The sequence below is a fragment of the Abramis brama genome, assembly GCF_963993115.1.
Source record: "Abramis brama genome assembly, chromosome: 12".
In the NCBI taxonomy this organism is placed as follows: Eukaryota; Metazoa; Chordata; class Actinopteri; order Cypriniformes; family Leuciscidae; genus Abramis; species Abramis brama.
This window is the reverse complement of record NC_139974.1, coordinates 12,119,092-12,142,319: the sequence shown is the minus strand read 5'-3', so window position 1 is coordinate 12,142,319 and position 23,228 is coordinate 12,119,092. Positions and strand designations below refer to the sequence as shown.

General features: G+C 38.1%; 1 protein-coding gene across 2 annotated transcripts; it reads left to right on the top strand.

Annotated features, from left to right (window-relative positions):
• The first annotated feature begins 461 nt into the window (after positions 1-461).
• Positions 462-21,049, top strand: cnot3b (CCR4-NOT transcription complex, subunit 3b). 2 transcript variants are annotated; one of them, XM_084131864.1, is made up of 18 exons: positions 462-624; positions 5,481-5,544; positions 5,746-5,813; positions 6,565-6,639; positions 6,941-7,030; positions 7,363-7,491; positions 11,366-11,461; positions 12,084-12,303; positions 12,400-12,527; positions 13,497-13,550; positions 13,643-14,612; positions 14,755-14,860; positions 15,409-15,550; positions 17,038-17,134; positions 17,224-17,380; positions 18,188-18,320; positions 18,551-18,676; positions 19,469-21,049. In XM_084131864.1, the coding sequence occupies exons 2-18, from the start codon at positions 5,520-5,522 to the stop codon at positions 19,565-19,567; spliced, it is 2,715 nt and encodes a 904-aa protein (XP_083987990.1). In that variant the 5' UTR covers positions 462-624; positions 5,481-5,519; the 3' UTR covers positions 19,568-21,049. The 2 variants fall into 2 exon arrangements, with proteins under 2 accessions (XP_083987990.1, XP_083987991.1); XM_084131865.1 differs by having other exon boundaries at positions 470-624; positions 5,484-5,544.
• The last annotated feature ends 2,179 nt before the right edge of the window (positions 21,050-23,228 follow it).

The window sequence follows — 23,228 nt, the reverse complement described above, 5'->3', positions numbered from 1 at the left end:
ACATAAAATCATTTCAAACCATCTTCACAGTCTTGATTTATGCTTTGTAATAATAAGAGTATAATGCTTAATCAAAAAGATGAAGGCTTATGTTTAGAAATTATTTTGCAGGTTTTTCCAGTCTCATGAGCTTTCATATCCCAAACCCCATCTGTTTCTCAAGCAAGCTGTTTGACAAGGATAACTGCATTGATGGCGAGAAGCATCTTAGATTAAAACTTGCTGTGAATGAAGAAACTACTGCTTTTGTCAGAAACCTACTTTGGTACAAAATAGTAAGTCGGACAATTTAAAGACATCCCGGTACACCTTTAACCTCTCCATTTACACCAACCATCACTCGCTATGCACGGAAGCTGTCAAGCACTGCGAGTAGATAGACAGCTCCGCTTACCCAATGAGAGATGAGATCTGATGGCCGGCACCCAATGGCGATTAAGTGGGCGGGACCACAAGCCTCCACGCACAAGCGGAGGAGGTGTTCCTGGCGGCCATCTTTGATGCGAGAAGTGATTGTTTGGCGAATAGAAATAATAGGAAATAAAAATATAGCGTGAAAAGTTGTGGAATTGTGGCGGAACTGAAGGGGATATTAAGAGGGAAAGTAAAACTCAGGAAAATCAGGTAAAACATCCCCTACAACGTGGGAGCGTAACTCCAATTACATGCTGCTTTTTTCCTTTCCAATTTGTATCCCAGCCAAAAAAAAAAAAAAAAAAAAAAACCTCGAGCCGGTCGCGTTTACTACAGGCTCGCGAGCTGCTTGCTGGAATTGAGCTTTCTAACTCATCTAAAGTGTTAATATTATCGTATCAGTGTCTCGTCACGTAAAAAAAGTAGCGGATGCGAATGAAGTTGGATAAGCGCCTATAAAAGAAGCCACATGCATGCAAAGACAGTGGCAGTCTCTGGTTTCATGTTGCTGAAATATTATTTAGTACCGTTTAAAACCGAGCTTGCTCCAAATGAGCTGTTATCACCAGGACAGTGAGATCTGGGGTTTTAGGTTTACTTTAAACTGTTAACATATCCGATGAAGGATCAGCTCGAGAATTGCCAGCTGTTGTGTTTGCACGCGCTACATTGTTGCGAGAACTCAATGGACCCGCGCGACTGTGTCAGAGAATTTTGATTGACATGCAGCTGTCATCCTCTCTGTTTATATTATATATGATGATAAGAAATGCTGCTGAATGAATGTGACGTTTCTATACAATATTAGGTTTCTGCTTCAGTCACACTTGAACTAGTCGTTATTGAAGTGCATGGATGGATGGAATAATGTGTTTCTTCATTGTGGCAAATGAAGCTGATGCATCTTGCTCAGCTGTGTTTGGACGGTGATCACTTTAGTTAGAAATCTGCCTGATAAAATGAATGCTTCATTTTGATTTCTGCTGTTTCATCATTCAATTTGGCATATTTTTCCTGTCACTGTTGTCTACACCTTTCAAGTTTGTGAATCGGATGTTTTTACTGACCATGACCCAAAGCAGGATAAAATCACCATTAAATCAAAATTGACCTTTTTTTTTTTTACTGAGATATTGCAGTATTTGTTATAAATTATTTTTCTGTGCACATCATTATTATTAATGTGCCCTTAACTTCCCGTCCCTCTTATGACAACATATCTTCTCTGATGAAGTGTTTACTGGCGTGAGAGTGGGACAACCTGTCACTTACATGAGATCACATAAAACAATTCCCAATGGACAAAATCAAGCCCACCCTTCATTTTTTTTTCTTGTTCAAGAAGCCGTTTTACTCAAATATTCGTCACAATAGGAAAGACTACCACAGCTTTTGTTTCATGCCGAATTGAAATCAAAAGCCATATATGTGGAAATTTCTTTATGAATCCATTTATTCTATACTAGCCTTGACGGTGCAGTACCAGAAAGATTTGTGTAAACGCTGATATTCCTTTAAAAGGGCCGAAAAGAGCTATTTAATCATTTATACATGTAGGCTTCAAAGTATGCTTCTTGCTGTCACGTGCCTTTACATCAGGAGCTTTTTTATTTACTGAAGAAATAGACGAAAACCATAATTTAAAACACCAGGTCTTATTTGCAATCTCAGCTTTTTATTGATTTTTAATTTTAAAAGCATTGTAAGTATTATGCACTTTTAGAAGAAAAGGTTCTGTATAGAAACTTAAGGGGTTTCCATCATATGATGATTTTATGGATTATGTTTTAATTCATTAATTTTGTTAAACTTGTCATTTTATTAATTAAGCAGCTCATAAACATATTTTATCACTAGAAAAATCCTGTTTACATGAAAATATTATGCCATCTTTAAAGATATTTTTCCTTATTTAGAACCTTTTGGCATAGAGTTCTTTTTAAATGGATCCAAGAAGCCCCTTTGAACCTTTTGTTGCTTGTGTTGAGCGAAACCCTTGAGCTTTCTGAATCTAATAAACACGGATTACATGTCTTCATCCATGGAAGTCTTTGCTATGTGAGATGTGCGAAGAATAGATTAATGCATTCTCTAAATTTAGACTGAGATCACACATCTTTATATTTCCCACCGGCATACTTGTGTGCATCCCAAATGTGTGCTTTGAATGTGCATATTTGACCAGACATGCCTGTCTACACACACTGATAAACATATGATTTCTTTACTTTTTTACCATGCAACTGGATCTAAACTCAACGGTTCAGATTTTGTTTTATTGTAGAGATGTTTACAGACATATCTGTAAAATTATAGCAAACTCTCCAGTATAAGGGCTTCGTTGTCTCGCGTAGATAAGCAGAACTGTTCAGTTGCCCTTTGCGTTGGAGGTATTTTTATTAAAATGTTTATTAAAAACGTGTTAAAATACTTTCTCCTTTTCCAGTTTAATGTGCAGAAACAACTCTAATTGTAAGCAATTCATAGGTTGACTTCCAAAGAGTGTGTAAACACTGTGTCTTTGTGCCGCTTTCAAAACATTGACACCATTTTATCTCATCCAATGACGTCGGATTTGTCTCTCTGTTTTCTGTACAATTATTTGCAAAGACCGCTACCAAAGACTATTATTTATTACTGCCATGCTATTATATTATTATCTACCTAAAATCCTGGACTTTTCTATCGAACCATAATGATATTTTATGTAATATACACATATTGCGATTTGCACTTCTGGTTAGATGCTAACTGCATTTCATTGTCTCTGTACTAGTACTCTGCACAATGACAATACAGTTGTATCTAATCCAATCTAATCTAATAATTATTTTCCATGCAGGTTTATCATTATGGTATAATAACACCATAAGACCATAAAACCCTACAACATAAACAAACTATGGTTGATTTTCTTAACATTTAAATTAAGTATGGTTCTCACTGCAGGTTGTGAAAGTGAAATACACCAATTACTAAAGGGAAAAAGAGTAATTTTGCATTTTTATATTCAAGCCAAACCTGTCCAGCCTGCCCTACAGCAATCACAAGAGTTGGTTTGTGTGTTTGTAATTTTCGTCACTGTGCCATTACAGTAATTACACTAATAGTTCAGGGGAAAAAAACATAATTATAAAATAGGCCATCCGTCTAAAAGGCTTGTGTTCTTTATTTGGACATCTGGCTTTGAAGAACATTATAATGTGTCTTGTTTCTTACAAATCCAGTCATTTGTAAGGGATTATGTAGGGCTCCAGACTGCAACCAAATGTTTTCCTGCCGGTGCAACAAAATTTTGTTAAAGGTTGCACTGGTGCCACCACCACGTTGTCCAACTGATTAGAGCTGCCATTTCTGTTGCATATGAGAAAGGAAAGCAGATCAAAACTGCGCTACTCGTTTGAGCTGCGCATCGCGGATCGTTTATCAGCTCGGAGCCTCGGACCAATTATAGACAGTGCAGCGCGAGCTCAAAACAGGTTTACTCGCGGTCTGATCTCGACCAAGTGACAGTTATTACACAGCGCTGGGAGATCCAGTGAGAAAGTGTTTGAATTTGGGGCAGAATTCTCTGTCATAAACCATAGATGTCAGAAACCAGTGCTGACGTGGAAACCAGGAGAAACATTGTGCCATGAATGAACAAGTTATAGAAGGCTTTTCATTCTACAAATCACCAGCATTCACCATGGATTTCATATAGTAACGCTAACTGTAACCATGGTATTGTGGCAGATATAGTCGAATGTTTTTACATTATTCATTTCAAGGAATTCTCCACTTTTTTTGGAAATAGGCTCATTTTACAACTCCCCCAGAGTTAAACAGTTGAGTCTTACCATTTTCGAATCCATTCAGCCGAACTCCGGGTCTGGCGGTACCACTTTTAGCATAGCTTAGCATAGATCATTGAATCGGACAGGACCATTAGCATCTCTCTCAAAAAAATGACCAAAGAGTTTCGATATTTTTCCTATTTAAAACTTGACTCTTCTGTAGTTACATCATGCGTCATATCATTACGCCTGATGGACTCATGGTACGGCAGCAAAGTTTCTTGATTATTACGCAGGAATGAGAGTATAGTTCCTAGCCATATCAGCGTAGAAAATCGCGACTTTACATTTTCCGTCGGTCTTAGTACACGATGTAACTACAGAAGAGTCAAGTTTTAAATAGGAAAAATATCGAAACTCTTTGGTCATTTTTTTGAGAGAGATGCTAATGGTCCTGTCCGATTCAATGATCTATGCTAAGCTATGCTAAAAGTGGTATCGCCAGACCCGGAGTTCGGCTGAATGGATTCGAAAACGGTAAAACTCAACTGTTTAACTCTGGGGGAGTTGTAAAATGAGCCTATTTCCAAAAAAAGTGGAGTATCCCTTTCAGGGTTCGTACAACCTTTTGAGAGTGAAATTCAAGTACTTAAAGAACTTTCAATTGCTTCACTCTTTTTCCAGCACTTCAAAGCTCTAAATATTATCCAGTTTAAATGTTATTTTTGATGTGATGACCATAAACATTATTTGTTCATCCTTCAAATATTGTCCCCGTGGATTTAGTTTTAGACATTATGAAATCACATTATAAAATATCGAATCATCAAGAATTAATTTTTTGTTAAAGTGTGGCAATTTTTTTATACTGATTAAGTAGGAAAAGTCACAGTGTCATAAAAACACAGAAAGCAAGCAAGTGAAGTTTTAATCACTAAAGCTGTGGTATGATGCTATAAAATAACAATGGTGCATTTAATAAAAGTAGAATATTTACAATTTTTAGTTTTTTTGTAAATAAAGTTTTTAATAAGAGATAATGTTATCTGCATCTGAACTCAAGCTCAGTGCTTTACTGTCAAATGTGCATTTCCAAAAAATAAACATGTAGCCTTATATTATTAGTAACTGCACTTATTAATCCATAACAATAGTAATTTTATGATTCAATTACCGTAGATTAAAAATCACAATCACTGCTCTGAAATGTTAGTCTGGAGCCCTGCTATGCTAGTTGATTTACCATGAATGAAGAGCTACTGTGCTCATTTTCTCTTCTATTTCTTTCAGTAGATGAAGGCATGAAGAAAACATCATAGTCAGGAAGTCATGGCTGATAAAAGAAAACTTCAAGGTAATGGGCAATATATGTTTAATGGTCTTCTTGGAAGATATCTTTATGCAGCTTAGTTTGAAGAGAATGCTACATGAATAGCTTACATTATTTAACATATTTCTGCTGTATCAACCCCATGTTTGCATGTGTGTCTCTGAGAATGTGGCCTGGTCTCACCCCATCCCATCATGTACTGAATGTTTGCTCCTCTCTCTTCAGGCGAAATAGACAGATGTTTGAAAAAGGTTGCAGAAGGGGTAGAGCAGTTTGAGGACATTTGGAAAAAGGTAAGAGACGACTATAGCACTTTTTGTAAAGCTCATTAAATCATGTTAATTATATTTTAGATGCATTCTCAGTGGTTTTTGCTGTTTTAAGAATAATATTTTACAACAGATCCAAATTGGGTAGTGAACTTAGATGGGGTTGATTAATGCATAAATACACTACCATTGAAATGTTAATAAAAAAGAAATTATTATTATTATTTTTTTTTCTTTTCAGCAAGAACACACTAAATTGACCAAAAGTGGCAGCAAAGACATTTATAATGTTACATAATATATTTCTATTTCAAATAAAAGCTGTTCTTTACAACTTTCTATTCATCAAGGAATCCTAACAAAAAGCATCACAACTGTTTTCAACATTGACAATAGTTAGAAATGTTTCTTGACCATTAAATCAGCATGTTAGAATGATTTCTGAAGGATCATGTGACACTGAAGACTGGAGCAATGATGCTGAAAATTCAACCTTGCTCAGCATTTATATTAAACCACAATGAGCAAACTCAATCTCCCACAATGAACAAATGTAATAATCAATGATATATAAGAAATTTCAGAATATAAAGAGTTTTTAAGAAAGTACTCCTACATTTGTTCTGCTCATGCTTCTTGAGTGAGGCCCAATGTATAGAGTTTTCAACATATTATTGAAATTTACAATCACCTTCTTATGATTCAAGCCAAGTAGAATCCTTTAAAATGAACTTATAAATAATGTATATGTTTGTGATTTATTTCCCCCTTTCAGCTCCACAATGCAGCCAACGCAAACCAAAAAGAAAAATATGAGTCTGACCTCAAAAAAGAGATTAAAAAATTACAGGTGAGAATATTTTGTTGATATCAAACTGCACTTTTTGGCCATAGGTGAATCAAATGAATTATTGAAAGATTGAACTGCTTTTCATTTCATTTGTAATACACTTGGCTTGTTTCACTGCTCATGGTGTGTTTGCCTTTATTGGTAACCATGAGGACAAGCGCTACCCATGCCGAGGGTCATGTATGCGCGTGTCCTGTGCTTGGCGGCACAGGACGAGTCGGCATGCTTGATTTCAGGTGTCCTGCTCAATTTTCTTTCTTTATGCATGCTCTTTCTGTTTCTGTCTGCATTGCTTCTGCAGCGCCTTCGTGACCAGATTAAGACATGGGTCGCCTCCAATGAGATCAAGGACAAAAGACAGCTAGTAGAGAATCGCAAACTCATTGAGACGGTGAGTCTGTTTAAATCTAACAAAAAGACTTGATACTAATAAATAATGCCAGATTTAACATGTTTGAACAACTTAAATCAGTTTATTTTATTGGATGAAGTACATTAGCAATGTTTTCAGTAAGGTGAAACCTTACCTTTGAGATGTTAACTTTGAGACCTTTTTGTAAATAAATAATGAATCAATTATTTATAGATACTAAATCCAAATAAGACCAATAAATCCAAATTCTGAAACATAATACGGAGAAAAGTGCTCAGCTTTGGCACACGGTATAACAAAATGTTGTACTTAGTTTTGACTGTGATTTTATGATTTTTTGTTTTTAACAGCAAATGGAGCGGTTTAAAATTGTGGAACGGGAAACCAAAACGAAAGCATACTCTAAAGAGGGACTCGGCCTTGCTCTGAAAGTCGATCCTGCACAGAAAGAGAAAGAAGAGATCGGGCAGTGGCTAACGGTAAGAACGGCAGTGTGAACAAAATCGATATGGATCGATGCATCGATCAAACGTCTAATCAATGCCATAACGTAAAATATCAATATGAGGTACCTTTATTTTGACACTCTCCACATCCTCACGCAACGTCCGCCAAACTATGCATTTTCGTTTACTCACAACACTGTCTGCCTGTGTGTCAGATTGCGAATGCGATGCAGCAACAAAGCGTTGTAGCAGATGCAGAAAACTTTGTGCCTGCTGTCGGACGCAAATCGTTATTTTTGTATTTTTATATTCATTTATTTTTTACTTATTTATTTAGCTAAAGTACCTCAGTGATTTGCACATTTTGGCACATAAGACTGGAAGTCTGCTGCCATCATAAGCTTGATTGATTTTATGTGACCCCCCGCCCCTCCACCCCCTTTTTTTCTTTTTCTTTATTTATAAAACTAATGTGTAATTTTGTTGTTGTTGTATATGTCCCAATTGGGAGAGGGTGTGCAATTTCCAAAGAGTTTAATTAAACATTCATATTATATATTTTGGTTAATAAAAATGTAACTGGTTTTGTAAACTTGGCACATATTATCCAAACCACGAGAAATCAATCGATATAGCCCTAAATCAAATCGTAATCGTATCGCAGATTTTTTTGAGGTATCGGCAAATATCGTATCGTTGGCTGAGAGAATCAATATCGCATCATGATGAACTGTCCGATTTACACCCTTAGTGTGAAGCACTCAAGTTAGTCACTGCGAATTGTTTGCACCCATTTGACTCCTGTAATGTGGAAAAGTAGTACTGACCTAGATTTCTTTAGATTTTTTGTAACATGCACCAATAAATAATTCACAATAAGACAAGAAATGTGCATCAAGAAAGTAATTAGGATTTGTTTTGATTTCATGTTGACTTGACACATTCCTGTCATTCTGAAAAGCATTTGTGTCTTGACACAATGTGATAAAACATTAGGATTATTTTAGATGCCAAATGCCTTGTTTTTAATGTAGATGATAGTAGGCGGCTGCTGTCAGGGGAGGAGTGAAAAAACAGCAGCTGGACTCCCACTTCTTGTAGTGGTACATCTACTGTATGTATGATGTACTGTATGTATGATACATACAGTGAGGAAATAAGTATTTGAACACCCTGCTATTTTGCAAGTTCTCCCACTTAGAAATCATGGAGGGGTCTGAAATTGTCATCGTAGGTGCATGTCCACTGTGAGAGACATAATCTAAAAAAAAATAAAAAATCCAGAAATCACAATATATGATTTTTTAACTATTTATTTGTATGATACAGCTGCAAATAAGTATTTGAACACCTGTCTATCAGCTAGAATTCTGACCCTCAAAGACCTGTTAGTCTGCCTTTAAAATGTCCACCTCCACTCCATTTATTATCCTAAATTAGATGCACCTGTTTGAGGTCGTTAGCTGCATAAAGACACCTGTCCACCCCATACAATCAGTAAGAATCCAACTACTAACATGGCCAAGACCAAAGAGCTGTCCAAAGACACTAGAGACAAAATTGTACACCTCCACAAGGCTGGAAAGGGCTACGGGGAAATTGCCAAGCAGCTTGGTGAAAAAAGCTCCACTGTTGGAGCAATCATTAGAAAATGGAAGAAGCTAAACATGACTGTCAATCTCCCTCGGACTGGGGCTCCATGCAAGATCTCACCTCGTGGGGTCTCAATGATCCTAAGAAAGGTGAGAAATCAGCCCAGAACTACACGGGAGGAGCTGGTCAATGACCTGAAAAGAGCTGGGACCACCGTTTCCAAGGTTACTGTTGGTAATACACTAAGACGTCATGGTTTGAAATCATGCATGGCACGGAAGGTTCACCTGCTTAAACCAGCACATGTCAAGGCCCATCTTAAGTTTGCCAATGACCATTTAGATGATCCAGAGGAGTCATGGGAGAAAGTCATGTGGTCAGATGAGACCAAAATAGAACTTTTTGGTCATAATTCCACTAAACGTGTTTGGAGGAAGAAGAATGATAAGTACCATCCCAAGAACACCATCCCTACTGTGAAGCATGGGGGTGGTAGCATCATGCTTTGGGGGTGTTTTTCTGCACATGGGACAGGGCGACTGCACTGTATTAAGGAGAGGATGACCGGGGCCATGTATTGCGAGATTTTGGGGAACAACCTCCTTCCCTCAGTTAGAGCATTGAAGATGGGTCGAGGCTGGGTCTTCCAACATGACAATGACCCGAAGCACACAGCCAGGATAACCAAGGAGTGGCTCTGTAAGAAGCATATCAAGGTTCTGGCGTGGCCTAGCCAGTCTCCAGACCTAAACCCAATAGAGAATCTTTGGAGGGAGCTCAAACTCCGTGTTTCTCAGCGACAGCCCAGAAACCTGACTGATCTAGAGAAGATCTGTGTGGAGGAGTGGGCCAAAATCCCTCCTGCAGTGTGTGCAAACCTGGTGAAAAACTATAGGAAACGTTTGACCTCTGTAATTGCAAACAAAGGCTACTGTACCAAATATTAACATTGATTTTCTCAGGTGTTCAAATACTTATTTGCAGCTGTATCATACAAATAAATAGTTAAAAAATCATACATTGTGATTTCTGGATTTTTTTTTTTAGATTATGTCTCTCACAGTGGACATGCACCTACGATGACAATTTCAGACCCCTCCATGATTTCTAAGTGGGAGAACTTGCAAAATAGCAGGGTGTTCAAATACTTATTTTCCTCACTGTACATCTACTGTATGTATGCAAAGGCAAATATTATGATCGCATTCTTGGTTGCCAGTAAAGTGGACGTATTTGATTTTGCTTTTACATGAAGATTGATATGATAAACAAGTAATCCACTGTATTAGTGATGCACCGATAAGAAATGTTGGCCGATATACCATTAACCGATAATTCTTTATATTTGAAAGCCAATAACCAATATATTTGCAGATAAATCTAAATCCAAATTTATAAATTTATATAATTTGAGAGCCTGATTACAAAAACAAAAGGCTCACCATTAAAAGCCATGTCCCAAGCACACAATTCTAATGTTCTCAATATAATTTTATGTAGCCTATATATGACAGGCTTGCACATTGCGCTTAACTGTATTGTCCTTTTTTGAAGTGATTCCAATCATATTTCAAGCAATTCAAAACCATCATGGCGAATAGTGAGCATCTGAATGGTCTCAGCTGAAGGAAATAATTCATTATTTATCAGATTTTATATATTGGCCAATTTTTTTATTATCGGGCAGATAACGATAACATAAAAAATTAACATAAAAAATGAACATATCGGCCGATATCGATATGGTGGCCAATATATCGTGCATCCCTAGTATCTATTATTAAATTCTACTACAATCTGGATCTTTTCCATCTATTTTTAGTTTAATAAGACATGAGTTCAGCAGTATGTTAAAGTTCTGAACTGTGACCTCAGTTAAAGTGCGGTTACATTAGCGAGATTTCACGAAATGTCCATTGTCAATATTGTAGCTATGTATGAAGCACAGCTCATGCTAAAGTCAAACCAAGCAATCTGTGTGGGTAAATCTTTCACACTTCCCTGATTGTGTGGATTGTTATTGAAATGACTTGATTTCACCCAAGAAAATTCGTCAAACAGCGTTAAATGTGACCTAAGTCATTTTCCATCATTCTTTTTGTGTGCACAGTCTTTGGAAAGCCGCTGTAACGCCTGGTTCTGAAATCTGCGTCCATCTCACTGTCGTGAGCGTATTTTGGCAAACAATCGCATGAAGTTACAGAGAACTTTTCAACTCACTATTCTGCAAAAAAACATGCACATCTCAACTGTTGCTCTGTTTGCACCATTTGCTAATGTCATCTACTTCTGCTTTGTACCTTGGTTTCCCTAGAACACGATAGACACGTTGAACATGCAAGTGGACCAGTTTGAGAGCGAGGTTGAATCGCTTTCTGTCCTAACCAAGAAAAAGAAAGGAGACAAAGAGGTCAGTTAAATTTCCTCCTGCTTTTTCTATTCTCATCCTTTTCGTCTTTTACAATGCAACTGTTTGATCTGGGATTGTTTAGCCTAATAATACAATTTCTGAGCTGGAAACAAAGAGGTTGTTGATTCAAACCCAGCAATGGGTGAACCATGAATGATGACACTTATTGGGTGATAAGCCTTTCTGTAATTCACTTTGGATAAAAGTGTTAGCTAAATGACAAATTAATTAGTGATTATTGATGCCAAAGATATTTATTGTGTACTTCACCGCTCAAATTTCAATTATTTATTTATTTATTTATTTTTAATGAAAACATTAATAATGCAAACACATCTTGACTGTATCAAATGGTAATACTCTAGTACCTAATGATTTTCATATTCATGTACCATAGTGTTTACTACGTCTCCAGGGTACTTAACAGAATATTATGGGATTACCATGGTGCATATCCAAAAATAAAATAAAAATGGTACTAATGGTAATACCATTTTGTTAGTGACCATATACAAGACTATTTTAAAAGACATTTCCAGCAGTTTCACTCGTTCTGTTAAAGTGACTGCTCATTCGCATCAGAATTCTATATTTTTTCCATGCTGTGATGCTGTGACCTCAGAAGCAGGATCGGATCGAGGAACTGAAACGATTGATCGAGAGGCACCGGTATCACATACTCATGCTGGAAACCATCCTTCGAATGCTGGACAATGACTCGATAGATGTGGATTCCATCCGCAAGATTAAAGATGACGTTGAGTACTACCTTGATTCCTCTCAGGATCCAGACTTTGAGGAGAATGAGTTCATCTATGATGACCTTGATTTAGAGGAACTTCGTAAGTGTTTGGTGCACATGTCAGAATTCTGCTGTGTTTTTTTTTTTATTCTTAATTGTAACACTTTTTTTCTTTCTTCATTTTTCCTTCCTGTAGCCCAGCCACTTGGTACCACATCTCCAGCTGGTAACGCAGAGGACGAGATCTTCCAGCACTCCAGTTCCACACCAACCTCCACAACGTCATCATCTCCCATACCTCCCTCTCCGGCTACTTGCACTACGGTGAGCATCAGACCTAAAGTTTAATCAGAGCTTGGGATGCACAATACATCAGTTCCATTCTGGTTATTGGCCAATAATAGAGGATTTTATGATGTTATTGATATTGGATATTTAATTGTGCATGCAAATTTTTTACATTTAGATTTACCTTTACATAGATACCTTTGTTGACATCTAAAATTCACAAAAAAAATTATAACACTGTTAAATGTAATTTTTAGCAAATATAAAAATTTATATTATAATGAATTTTTCATAATGAACATCATAATGTTGTGATGCCTAAATTCACTTGTAGCATTTAAAATGTATTAATTTTAAAATAAAATAAAAATGAATGAATTATTAATTATAATAATAAAACTTAAAAATAATAAATAATAAAATTCAAGTGTGTTTTATTTATCAGTTATACGTCAGTAAATCTTTAAAAACACCAAAAAATGAATGAATTTCACTTGTATCATTTAACTTAATTTAAAAAAATTATTAAAATAAAAATACTAAATTCTTAATTATAACAAGATAAATGTATTAATTGTACTTCTAATTAATTTTATTGTTTTATTTATTTATCGGTTATTGGTTGTAACATGAAAATAATTATCGAGTTATCAGTATCAGCCTGAATTTTAATATCGGTGCATCCCTAGTCAGAGCAACATATGACTTCTCAAACCTGCTTACCAGCAGACAAATGTATCCAATAGAAGTTTATGCAAGTTATCATGAAAATGTATTTGAATCTCATCATATTTCCAAAAAAAAAAAAAAAAATGGCACATTCGATATACAGGACCCTGATTTGTTCATGGACAGATATTTTTCTTAACTTCTAAAACACTAAAAATTGTTTTCTCTGTGAATGCCATGGATGTGGATGGATATGAATGTAGTAAAAAGCAATTCAGTCATTTGTTTTGGTTTGTTTTTGTTCCATGTCATGTTCTCTTCATTTGTTCTGATAAGAATTCGGAAGATGATAAGAAAAGAGGTCGCTCGACAGACAGTGATATTAGTCAGGTGAGAAAAGATACGTAAAATCACTGTTCTAAAAGTCTTATGGTCCTTTCCAGTTTTGGCCTGACACTGAAAATCCTGTCATTTCGTTGCAGTCACCTATCAAGAACGGAAATCCATCTTCATCTCTGTCCTCCTCTTCCTCACTGTCATCCTCATCCTCAGGAGCCTCTTCAAGCTCCTTGATCTCATTGGCGACTGTCGCCATCAGTGGAAGCTTGGCATTAGGGGGCAGCAGCCTTTTAGGCAACATGGGCGGCCCCCTCCAGAACTCTGGCAGCTATAGTTCAGCAACACAGCAACAAACACAGCAATCCCAACAACAACAGCAGCACCAGCCCAAAACCTCAGTCTCCTCCCACTCCAGCACCAACTCTGCGTCCTCCAACAACAGTATCCTACTTCCAACATCCAGGTCCACGTCACCACCCAACACCTGCACACCGGGTCCCCTGACTCCCAGCTCACAGAGCCAGCCTCCGTTGGGCACGGGTCTTTCCTCCAGTCTGGGTCTCGGGAAGGGCATGTCGGTGACGAGTAGCGCAAACCAGATGCCCGTTCTAGTCCTTTCAGGGATGCCGGCGTCCTTGAGCATGACTGGATTTTTGAGTGGATCCACCCCAGCGCCTTACGCGCAAGCGGCCGCCGCAGGTTGCATAGGCAGCGGGCTGTCAGCACCGATTGGAACGAATATTAGCAGTACAAACTCCAGTGGAGTCGTAACCTCAGTGGGGACTAACGGAAGTCTAGGCTCCACAAGCCTCTTGGGCTCAGGGCCTGGTGTTTTGGGCCTTGGGTCCACACAGTCTGCTGTGGAGCCTTTACCTCTGCTAGCTCCCAGCCCTGTGGGAGGCACACTGATCTCAGGGAGCAACGTGGGAGTTATCGGTGGCAACGTGGGAGTTATCGGTGGCAACGTGGGGGTTATAGGTGGCAACGTGGGAGTTATCGGTGGCAACGTTGGAGTTATCGGTGGCAATGTAGGGTCATCTGGGACAGGAAATGCAGCAGGAAGTGCCGCGCTGCCGCGGCCCCCCAGTGGGCCGAAACAAAATGGTGGTACAAGTGAGTGCAGGATAACTGTCTGATTAGAAAAAAGTAATACATATGTTCTGAAACAGTATTGCATTATAAGAAGAAACTAAAATATTTATAATAAATACAAATTTTGTTCACATTTGTACTTGAATATCCCCACATCTTCCAGGTTACAGTGCTGTGGTATCAGATAGCACGTCAGACTCTGCCCTCAACAGTGCCAGCCAATCACAGACCAGCCAATCCTCATCCTTAAATTCCTCAACAAATCAGCCGTGAGTACTGGCGCACTTACAACACTTTAGAAACCACTTCCCTGTTAAGAAGCTATACCCTGGCAACCACCTACAACACCCTAGCATTGTGACACCTTTTTTGTGAGGTTGATATTCGATTAACAGACAACAAAGACAAGTAATATTCAGTCATATTAAAAATTTAACTGCACTATCGGATGAAAACAAAATTTGAACTGATTTGAGCTGAATAATGTCTTCTGTAGAGCTGCTTTACCGCTGAAATTGAATTTGTTTCATAATTGATGAATTTTACAACATTAACACTGTTAATTTCCTGTTTATTAATGTAAAGCTGCTTTGAAACAATCTGTATAAAGCGCTATATTAAATAAAAGAGTTCTGTGCAAGGGCAAACGGCACTTTTCAGATAATGTACAAATCTAGAGGTGAATAACATGGAAAACCTGCATTAAAATAATATCACTATTTTCCTGGAAAAAAAAACAACCCTTCTGAATTACATATCTATGTTATTCATAATTCAAACAATTTTCTATATGCTCTTCTCCCTCCTCTCAAAACAGTAAGGACAGTGGGTCCAGCCTTCTGGGGTCGATGACACTGCCGCCCAGCTCGCCCTCACCATCGTACAGCGATAGTAAACCTAGCGGTGGCAGCCTGCTGAATGGCCCTCTCTCATACACACAGGCTGCCGACACCATCAAGGTCAGTCACACAACATTTGCTCATATTCAGCAACAATGTGTGTTTGATGTGTGGCCCTGAAGGCAAAGTCTACATTGCTGTTGCTCTGCAAAGATTAGATGAGGAAACAGGCAGAGAAATTACTCTTTAATTATTGCTCATCACCTGAATGCAGCAAGACGTTTAGATAAAATAAAGTGTTGAGAGCCTGGGTTGTTAGATGTGAAGACACGTATGCTACCGTTTAGAAGTTTTTTTTGAAGGAAACATACTTTTATTCTGCATGGATGCATTAAATTGATCTAAAATGATAGTAAAGACATTTATAATGCTTCACAAGATTTCTACTCAAATAAATGCTGTTCTCTTAAACTTTCTATTCAAAGGCTCCTAAAAAAATGTATCACTGTTTCCCCAAAAATATTAAGCAGCACAACTGTTTTCAACATTGATGATAATAAGAAATGTTTCTTGAGCACCAGATCAGCATATTAGAATGATTTCTGAATGATCATGTGACACTGAAAACTGGAGTAATGATGCTTTAAATTCAGCTCTGCCATCACAGAAATAAATTACATTTTACAATATATCAAAATAAAGTAAGTTAAATAAAGTAAAATAAAAGATACAGCCTTGGATCCATTAGCGCCTGCACTAAGCCATTCGGCTGATATCTCTAAATAAGCTCTAACTTTAATAATGTTCGACCAAGGGGAAAAAAAGCTTCTGGGGGGTGTTTGGCTCGAGGTCATGGTGCAAAGGACCCTAGGTTGAAATTACTCCGAACCATCCCTTTAAAGTCTGTGTAGATTAGATGGTAAGCAAACACTTAGTTCTTGTATTTAACTTGTTGGATGCAGGAGAAATGGGCAGGAATAAATATCTGAGTGACAGATTGTTATGGCAAGGTGACTGGGTCAGAGTATCTCTGAAACGGCAAGGCTTGTGGGTCGCTCCCGGTCAGCAGTGGTGAGAATTTACAAACAGTGGGCCGAGGAGGAACAAACTAAAAACCGGTGACGGCATCGGAGGCTCTGCCGTCTGGTCCGAGCCAACAGAAGGTCTACTGTCTACACTAAATTTTAATGATGGTTATGAGAGGAATGTGTCACAACACACAGTGCATCACACTTACAGACCACTCAGAGTGCCTATGATAACCGTTTTCCATCGTTGAAAGCGCCTACAATGGACACGTGAGTGTCCAAACTGTTTCGTTTTCTTTTACATCACATGGACGGTCGCGTGTGCACCATTCACCTAAGGAAGTGATGGCACTAGGATGCACAGTGAGATGGCGAAAAGCCGGTGGAGGGAGTGTGATGTTCTGAGCAATGTTCTGTTGGGAAACCCTGGGTCGAGCCATTCATGTGGACGTATAATTTCATATATATGGTTTTCAGTGGAATTGTTAATCATCCCTAATTGTTTTGAGCACATGCTAGATCCACTTTTATTGACTGTTTTGACCAATGCGTTTTCCCCTCTGCATTCACTCTCTTCAGCCTCAGGAGCCTCTGAGTTCTCAAAAGTCGATGGTAGAGAGGGTCGCCCAGGGCTCAGGGTTAGAAGGAGAGCTGTCTGCGCTACATATCTCTAGTGGTAAGTATCAACAAGTACTCAACACTATAAGGTTATCTTGCCCCGTTCTCTATGTTGTTGGTAACATTCTTTCTCTCACCGTCTTCCAGCTTCTCAATCTGTTCTTTCGGAGGTAAGCATCGCCCCTTCTTTGGGCGTGTGTCCACTGGGTCCCGTCCCCCTCTCCAAAGAGCAACTCTACCAGCAAGCCATGCAGGAGTCCGCCTGGACACACATGCCTCACCCGTCCGACTCTGAGAGGATCAGGTGAGCGCACACCAACACACACACACAAATACGATTTTTTAGTATTCACTGATTCTGACAGCTGACTACACACATGCCTCAAAATCTAGGGAATTCCTGGAATCTTGTACTCCAATGTGACCATGTTTTGCATCAGTTTGTCATTTCTTTTTCTTGTATTCAATTCTAAAATATCTAATGCAACTTAATGATATTTTGGGGCATTGCCGAATGAAAAATATTTGGCCCTTGAAACAGCCATAGTGCTCATTATTGCACAAGACATCTCATAAAATCTGCTTTCATACAACTGACACTGGATTTGATAAAAAAAATAAAATATAATTTGTATTTCTACATGTCAACTTAAATAGTAACAAGTTTCATGAGATTTGGGTCATGAGAAAGCCACATTGATTCATTCTGTGATTTATTTATTTAAAAAGAGGTTCAATTTGACACATTATTTGATTGATTTACCAATATGTTCCTATTGGTACACTTACTTATTTTATTATTTCCATTTGTATTAAGTCTTATTTTGCGTACATGTATTCATTTTAAAAAGTAGAAACAATTACATTTTTTTTTTTTACTAATGTATTTATTGATTGATTTAACTAAATGTAATAAATAAATTAAAAACCTATTTTTTCAAGTACCTATTTTTTGAATCACTTAATTTTGAATTCTTAGGTTCTCCGTATTAAATCCACACAAAAATACTATCTCATCCTATCCCTTTTGAGTTGATCAGGGTTCTTTGACTTGCAAACTTGTTTTGATTGAATACTCACTTAATCATTTACTCTTTTATTGGACACACAGGCAATACCTGATGAGGAACCCCTGCCCGACGCTGCCTTTTCACCACCAGATGCCACCTACCCACTCTGACACTGTGGAGTTCTACCAGAGACTGTCTACAGAGACCCTCTTCTTCATCTTTTACTACTTAGAGGTGTGTGTGTTTGTGTGTTTCTGCACATTTATAGTTAACACCCTCAGTGAAGCCCCAGTAATTGCAAACAGGTTGTTTTGTCTTTTAGTAAGCACATATGGCTTGCATTTGATTGAAAGATAGAGGTACTATTGATCTCTGAGTGGGATTTCAGCATTACGGTCAGATTACAGTCCCTTTTTATTGGCGTATTTCTGGTAAATGACAGATTGTTCCTTTCCACTCCCTAGGGTACAAAAGCGCAGTATCTAGCAGCCAAGGCCTTGAAAAAACAGTCATGGCGGTTCCATACAAAGTACATGATGTGGTTCCAGAGGCACGAGGAGCCCAAGACCATCACTGATGAGTTTGAGCAAGTGAGTCACACTATTGCTGTATTCTGATTCTGGGGCCCCTGGTCCCATTTTTATCATATTTTGGCCAAGAACCGCTAACTTATACAGGAATACGTCTCACCAATATGTTGACTAAAGTTCATTTTATGTACCAACTTGGGGTGCGTAAATCTTAAATTGTTGTATTTCTTGGTTTATTAACAGTGTTAATTAAAGTATATTAAAATATTATTTTAAACTGTAATAATATTTCACAATATTACAATTTTTTCTGTATTTTTGATCAAATAAATGCTGGCTTGATTAGCATAAGACTTCTTTCAAAAACATTAAAAATAGTAATGTTTCCAAACTTTTGACTGGTTATCTTCTGTGGGAGTCTCAGGACCAAATAATGCTCGTCCAAGCATTGCATTCGGTCTATTAATCAAAGTATTCTGAAAAAGTGTATTACAGTGGCTTCCACAAAAATATTCAGCTCACAACTGTTTTGTCAAGCATAATAGACTTTATATTTTTATTTTTTATTCAATCGTACTGACCCCAAACTTTTAAACGGCAGTGTATATGTGAATACAGTGCTGGGTAGATTACTTACAAAGAATAGTCAGTTACTAATTTCAAGTTACATAATGAAAATTGTAATAGTAATTAGTAATGTAATCTATATTATCTAAATCTTTTAAAGAATTTTAAAACGTAATATAATTACAAGTACTTCATATTGGAATCTTAATACCCAGCACTGTGTGAATATAACCCAAAAAATTCTAATTTGTAACTGAATGGTTCGTTATTTCCATCTTTCTACAGGGAACATATATCTACTTTGACTACGAGAAATGGGGCCAGAGGAAAAAGGAAGGATTTACATTTGAGTACAGGTACCTTGAGGATCGGGACCTTCAGTGACGGATGGTCAACTAGAACGGAGGACTACTGTCGACATTCCGAATTGAATCAACACACACATGTACACTCTCTTTCGTTCACTGGGGAGGAGACCCAGATGCACATGCGAGGCTGTTTTATGTCTCGCTGGTGCGTAATGCATCTGAAGCCCCCCCCACTCTTTACAATCCTCCCGCCCACCAGCCGAGTTCTTTGTGACTCCGCCCTCTCATTCAATCAGACTTAATGCTGGTAAATCACCCCCGTTCTGAGAACTTTATGGAGCATTTTTGCGCCAAAGAAGAAGTTGAATGAACACTCACTCTATCAGCAAGATGACAATAAACTCAAATCATTGTGGAGGAATTATTTAGCCATGGCTAATTGCGTAAAACACTGAAGTTCTGCTATACTGATAACCCAAATCCAAACCAATCCAAGTCCTCTGAGCTACAGCTGTGTTGTTCAGCAAATGATTAAAGTAAACATCAGCAATTAAATTCTTATGCACAACCATTTCAATCTTGCATATATCTGTCCACCCAAGCCATAACAACTGCTGTTTTCTCTTAGGAAGCTTGATTTTGGGGTAGTTACACCCGTCTTGTAAGCTCTGATTAAACCACAGCTATTAATAAGCTTGCAAGTGTGTGTCCCAAACTCTAATATTGATATTCATAATCGTTCTATCACTGTGGCACCAAATAACGAGTCCCTTGCCAGCTCAAGTACACTATTTTTGTTTGTAGACAACAAACAGGAGGCCAAGTACATGCCACTCAGATCAGGTTTGTGACTCTCATCAAAAAAATAAAGTTATTATATAGAGGGCTTTTTTGGACTCAGAAAGGGAATAATGAATATGTTCATTTACTAGGGTAAATGTACTTCTCCGGTTGAAATTCGCTGTGAATTTTTGAAAGCAACAGGCTTGTGAGAGTTTCAGTAGACTTGCATGTCTTAGAGTTTTCACTCAAACTTCACCGTTTCATTTCGCAATGACACTCATAAATGTTCCAGCATTTTATGACATTTTGTTCCCCTTATTTGTTTGTGCTGTATAAATTAGCAACCACGAAATTAATTTAATGAGAAAAAACATGCAGTAGAGACGATTGTGGTCAGTCATTTTTAAATTTCTTTACAATTCAGCAAGAATCGGGCATTAAATACCCAACCTTATAAAACGCGTACGCACACAACCTTGTTTTAATCGTAACGTTTATCTTTCTTGATGGGCGTGTGGAAGAGAGCAGAAATGTGAATTATGATTATATATATATTTTTTCCTAACTGGAAAAGTGTTGTACAGAACATTTGTTCTCCTTCTGTTGACCCCCCTCCCCCCCAACAAAAAAAAAAAAAAAAAAAAACATTTAAACAGCATGGAATATTACACTTGCTAAGTGAACTGGAGAGAAAAAAATAAAAAATTGAGAAAATGAAACATTGCAATGAAAGTAAAGACTGTAAAATATAAATAAAATAATTACTTTACAAAAAGAGGGCATCTGGGTTTTCATCATCGCCGAGCATCTGTTTTGAAATTACATTGTTCTCATGAGTCTGCTTCCAGTAACATAATATATTGAATGCCTTGTGAAGAATTGATTCTCGTTTTAATTTAGACCCATTTTAATAGTTATTTCCAGTCTTTAGATTTGATTAGCTGAGCGGTGTTGTACAGTCCCAGCAGCACTAGGACTCTGTTCACTGTTTTTATCCCTCTGCTTGTCTCTTTTTTTCAGGGTGGAAGCCAAGTGAGGGACAGGTTTTTGAAAGTCAGAGCATCTGTGTTTTCTCATGGTTCGTGATCGCTCACGGTTTCTTGCTAGTAAGGAAATGGAGCTGAAGCTGAGACACTTTAAAGCGCAGATGGGAAAATCTCTGCCACTCCACTCGTACGCCGTTCTAGACTGGCTTTCGGTATGTGCACTGGTCTTTGGCTCATAAAGAATGGCAAGTTGTTGGTTTAATGATTAAAGAAATAATTTCTGTTCATGTGTCTTAATTAACAAAAAGCTTGTAGTCAATGCTCTGTGTTACTGAATGCATACTCTACCATTCAAAAGTTTGGGGCCAGTAAGGTTTTTTTTAAAGGAAATTGATACTTTTATTAAACAAAGGTGCATTGAATTGATTCAAATTGTCATTTGTTCTTTTGAACTTTCTTTTCATCAAAGAATTCTGAAAAAAAATGATCAGTTTCCACAAAAATATTAAGTAGCACATCTTTTAAATAGTGAAAATATTTCACAGTATTACTGTTTTTATGGTAGCACTACCATTTACAGTCCTGTTCCCCATGTACAGTGAGGAAAATAAGTATTTGAACACCCTGCTATTTTGCAAGTTCTCCCACTTAGAAATCATGGAGGGGTCTGAAATTGTCATCGTCGGTGCATGTCCACTGTGAGAGACATAATCTAAAAAAAAAAAAATCCAGAAATCACAATGTATGATTTTTTAACTATTTATTTGTATGATACAGCTGCAAATAAGTATTTGAACACCTGAGAAAATCAATGTTAATATTTGGTACAGTAGCCTTTGTTTGCAATTACAGAGGTCAAACGTTTCCTGTAGTTTTTCACCAGGTTTGCACACACTGCAGGAGGGATTTTGGCCCACTCCTCCACACAGATCTTCTCTAGATCAGTCAGGTTTCTGGGCTGTCGCTGAGAAACACGGAGTTTGAGCTCCCTCCAAAGATTCTCTATTGGGTTTAGGTCTGGAGACTGGCTAGGCCACGCCAGAACCTTGATATGCTTCTTACAGAGCCACTCCTTGGTTATCCTGGCTGTGTGCTTCAGGTCATTGTCATGTTGGAAGACCCAGCCTCGACCCATCTTCAATGCTCTAACTGAGGGAAGGAGGTTGTTCCCCAAAATCTCGCAATACATGGCCCCGGTCATCCTCTCCTTAATACAGTGCAGTCGCCCTGTCCCATGTGCAGAAAAACACCCCCAAAGCATGATGCTACCACCCCCATGCTTCACAGTAGGGATGGTGTTCTTGGGATGGTACTCATCATTCTTCTTCCTCCAAACACGTTTAGTGGAATTATGACCAAAAAGTTCTATTTTGGTCTCATCTGACCACATGACTTTCTCCCATGACTCCTCTGGATCATCCAAATGGTCATTGGCAAACTTAAGACGGGCCTTGACATGTGCTGGTTTAAGCAGAGGAACCTTCCGTGCCATGCATGATTTCAAACCATGACGTCTTAGTGTATTACCAACAGTAACCTTGGAAACGGTGGTCCCAGCTCTTTTCAGGTCATTGACCAGCTCCTCCCGTGTAGTTCTGGGCTGATTTCTCACCTTTCTTAGGATCATTGAGACCCCACGAGGTGAGATCTTGCATGGAGCCCCAGTCCGAGGGAGATTGACAGTCATGTTTAGCTTCTTCCATTTTCTAATGATTGCTCCAACAGTGGACCTTTTTTCACCAAGCTGCTTGGCAATTTCCCCGTAGCCCTTTCCAGCCTTGTGGAGGTGTACAATTTTGTCTCTAGTGTCTTTGGACAGCTCTTTGGTCTTGGCCATGTTAGTAGTTGGATTCTTACTGATTGTATGGGGTGGACAGGTGTCTTTATGCAGCTAACGACCTCAAACAGGTGCATCTAATTTAGGATAATAAATGGAGTGGAGGTGGACATTTTAAAGGCAGACTAACA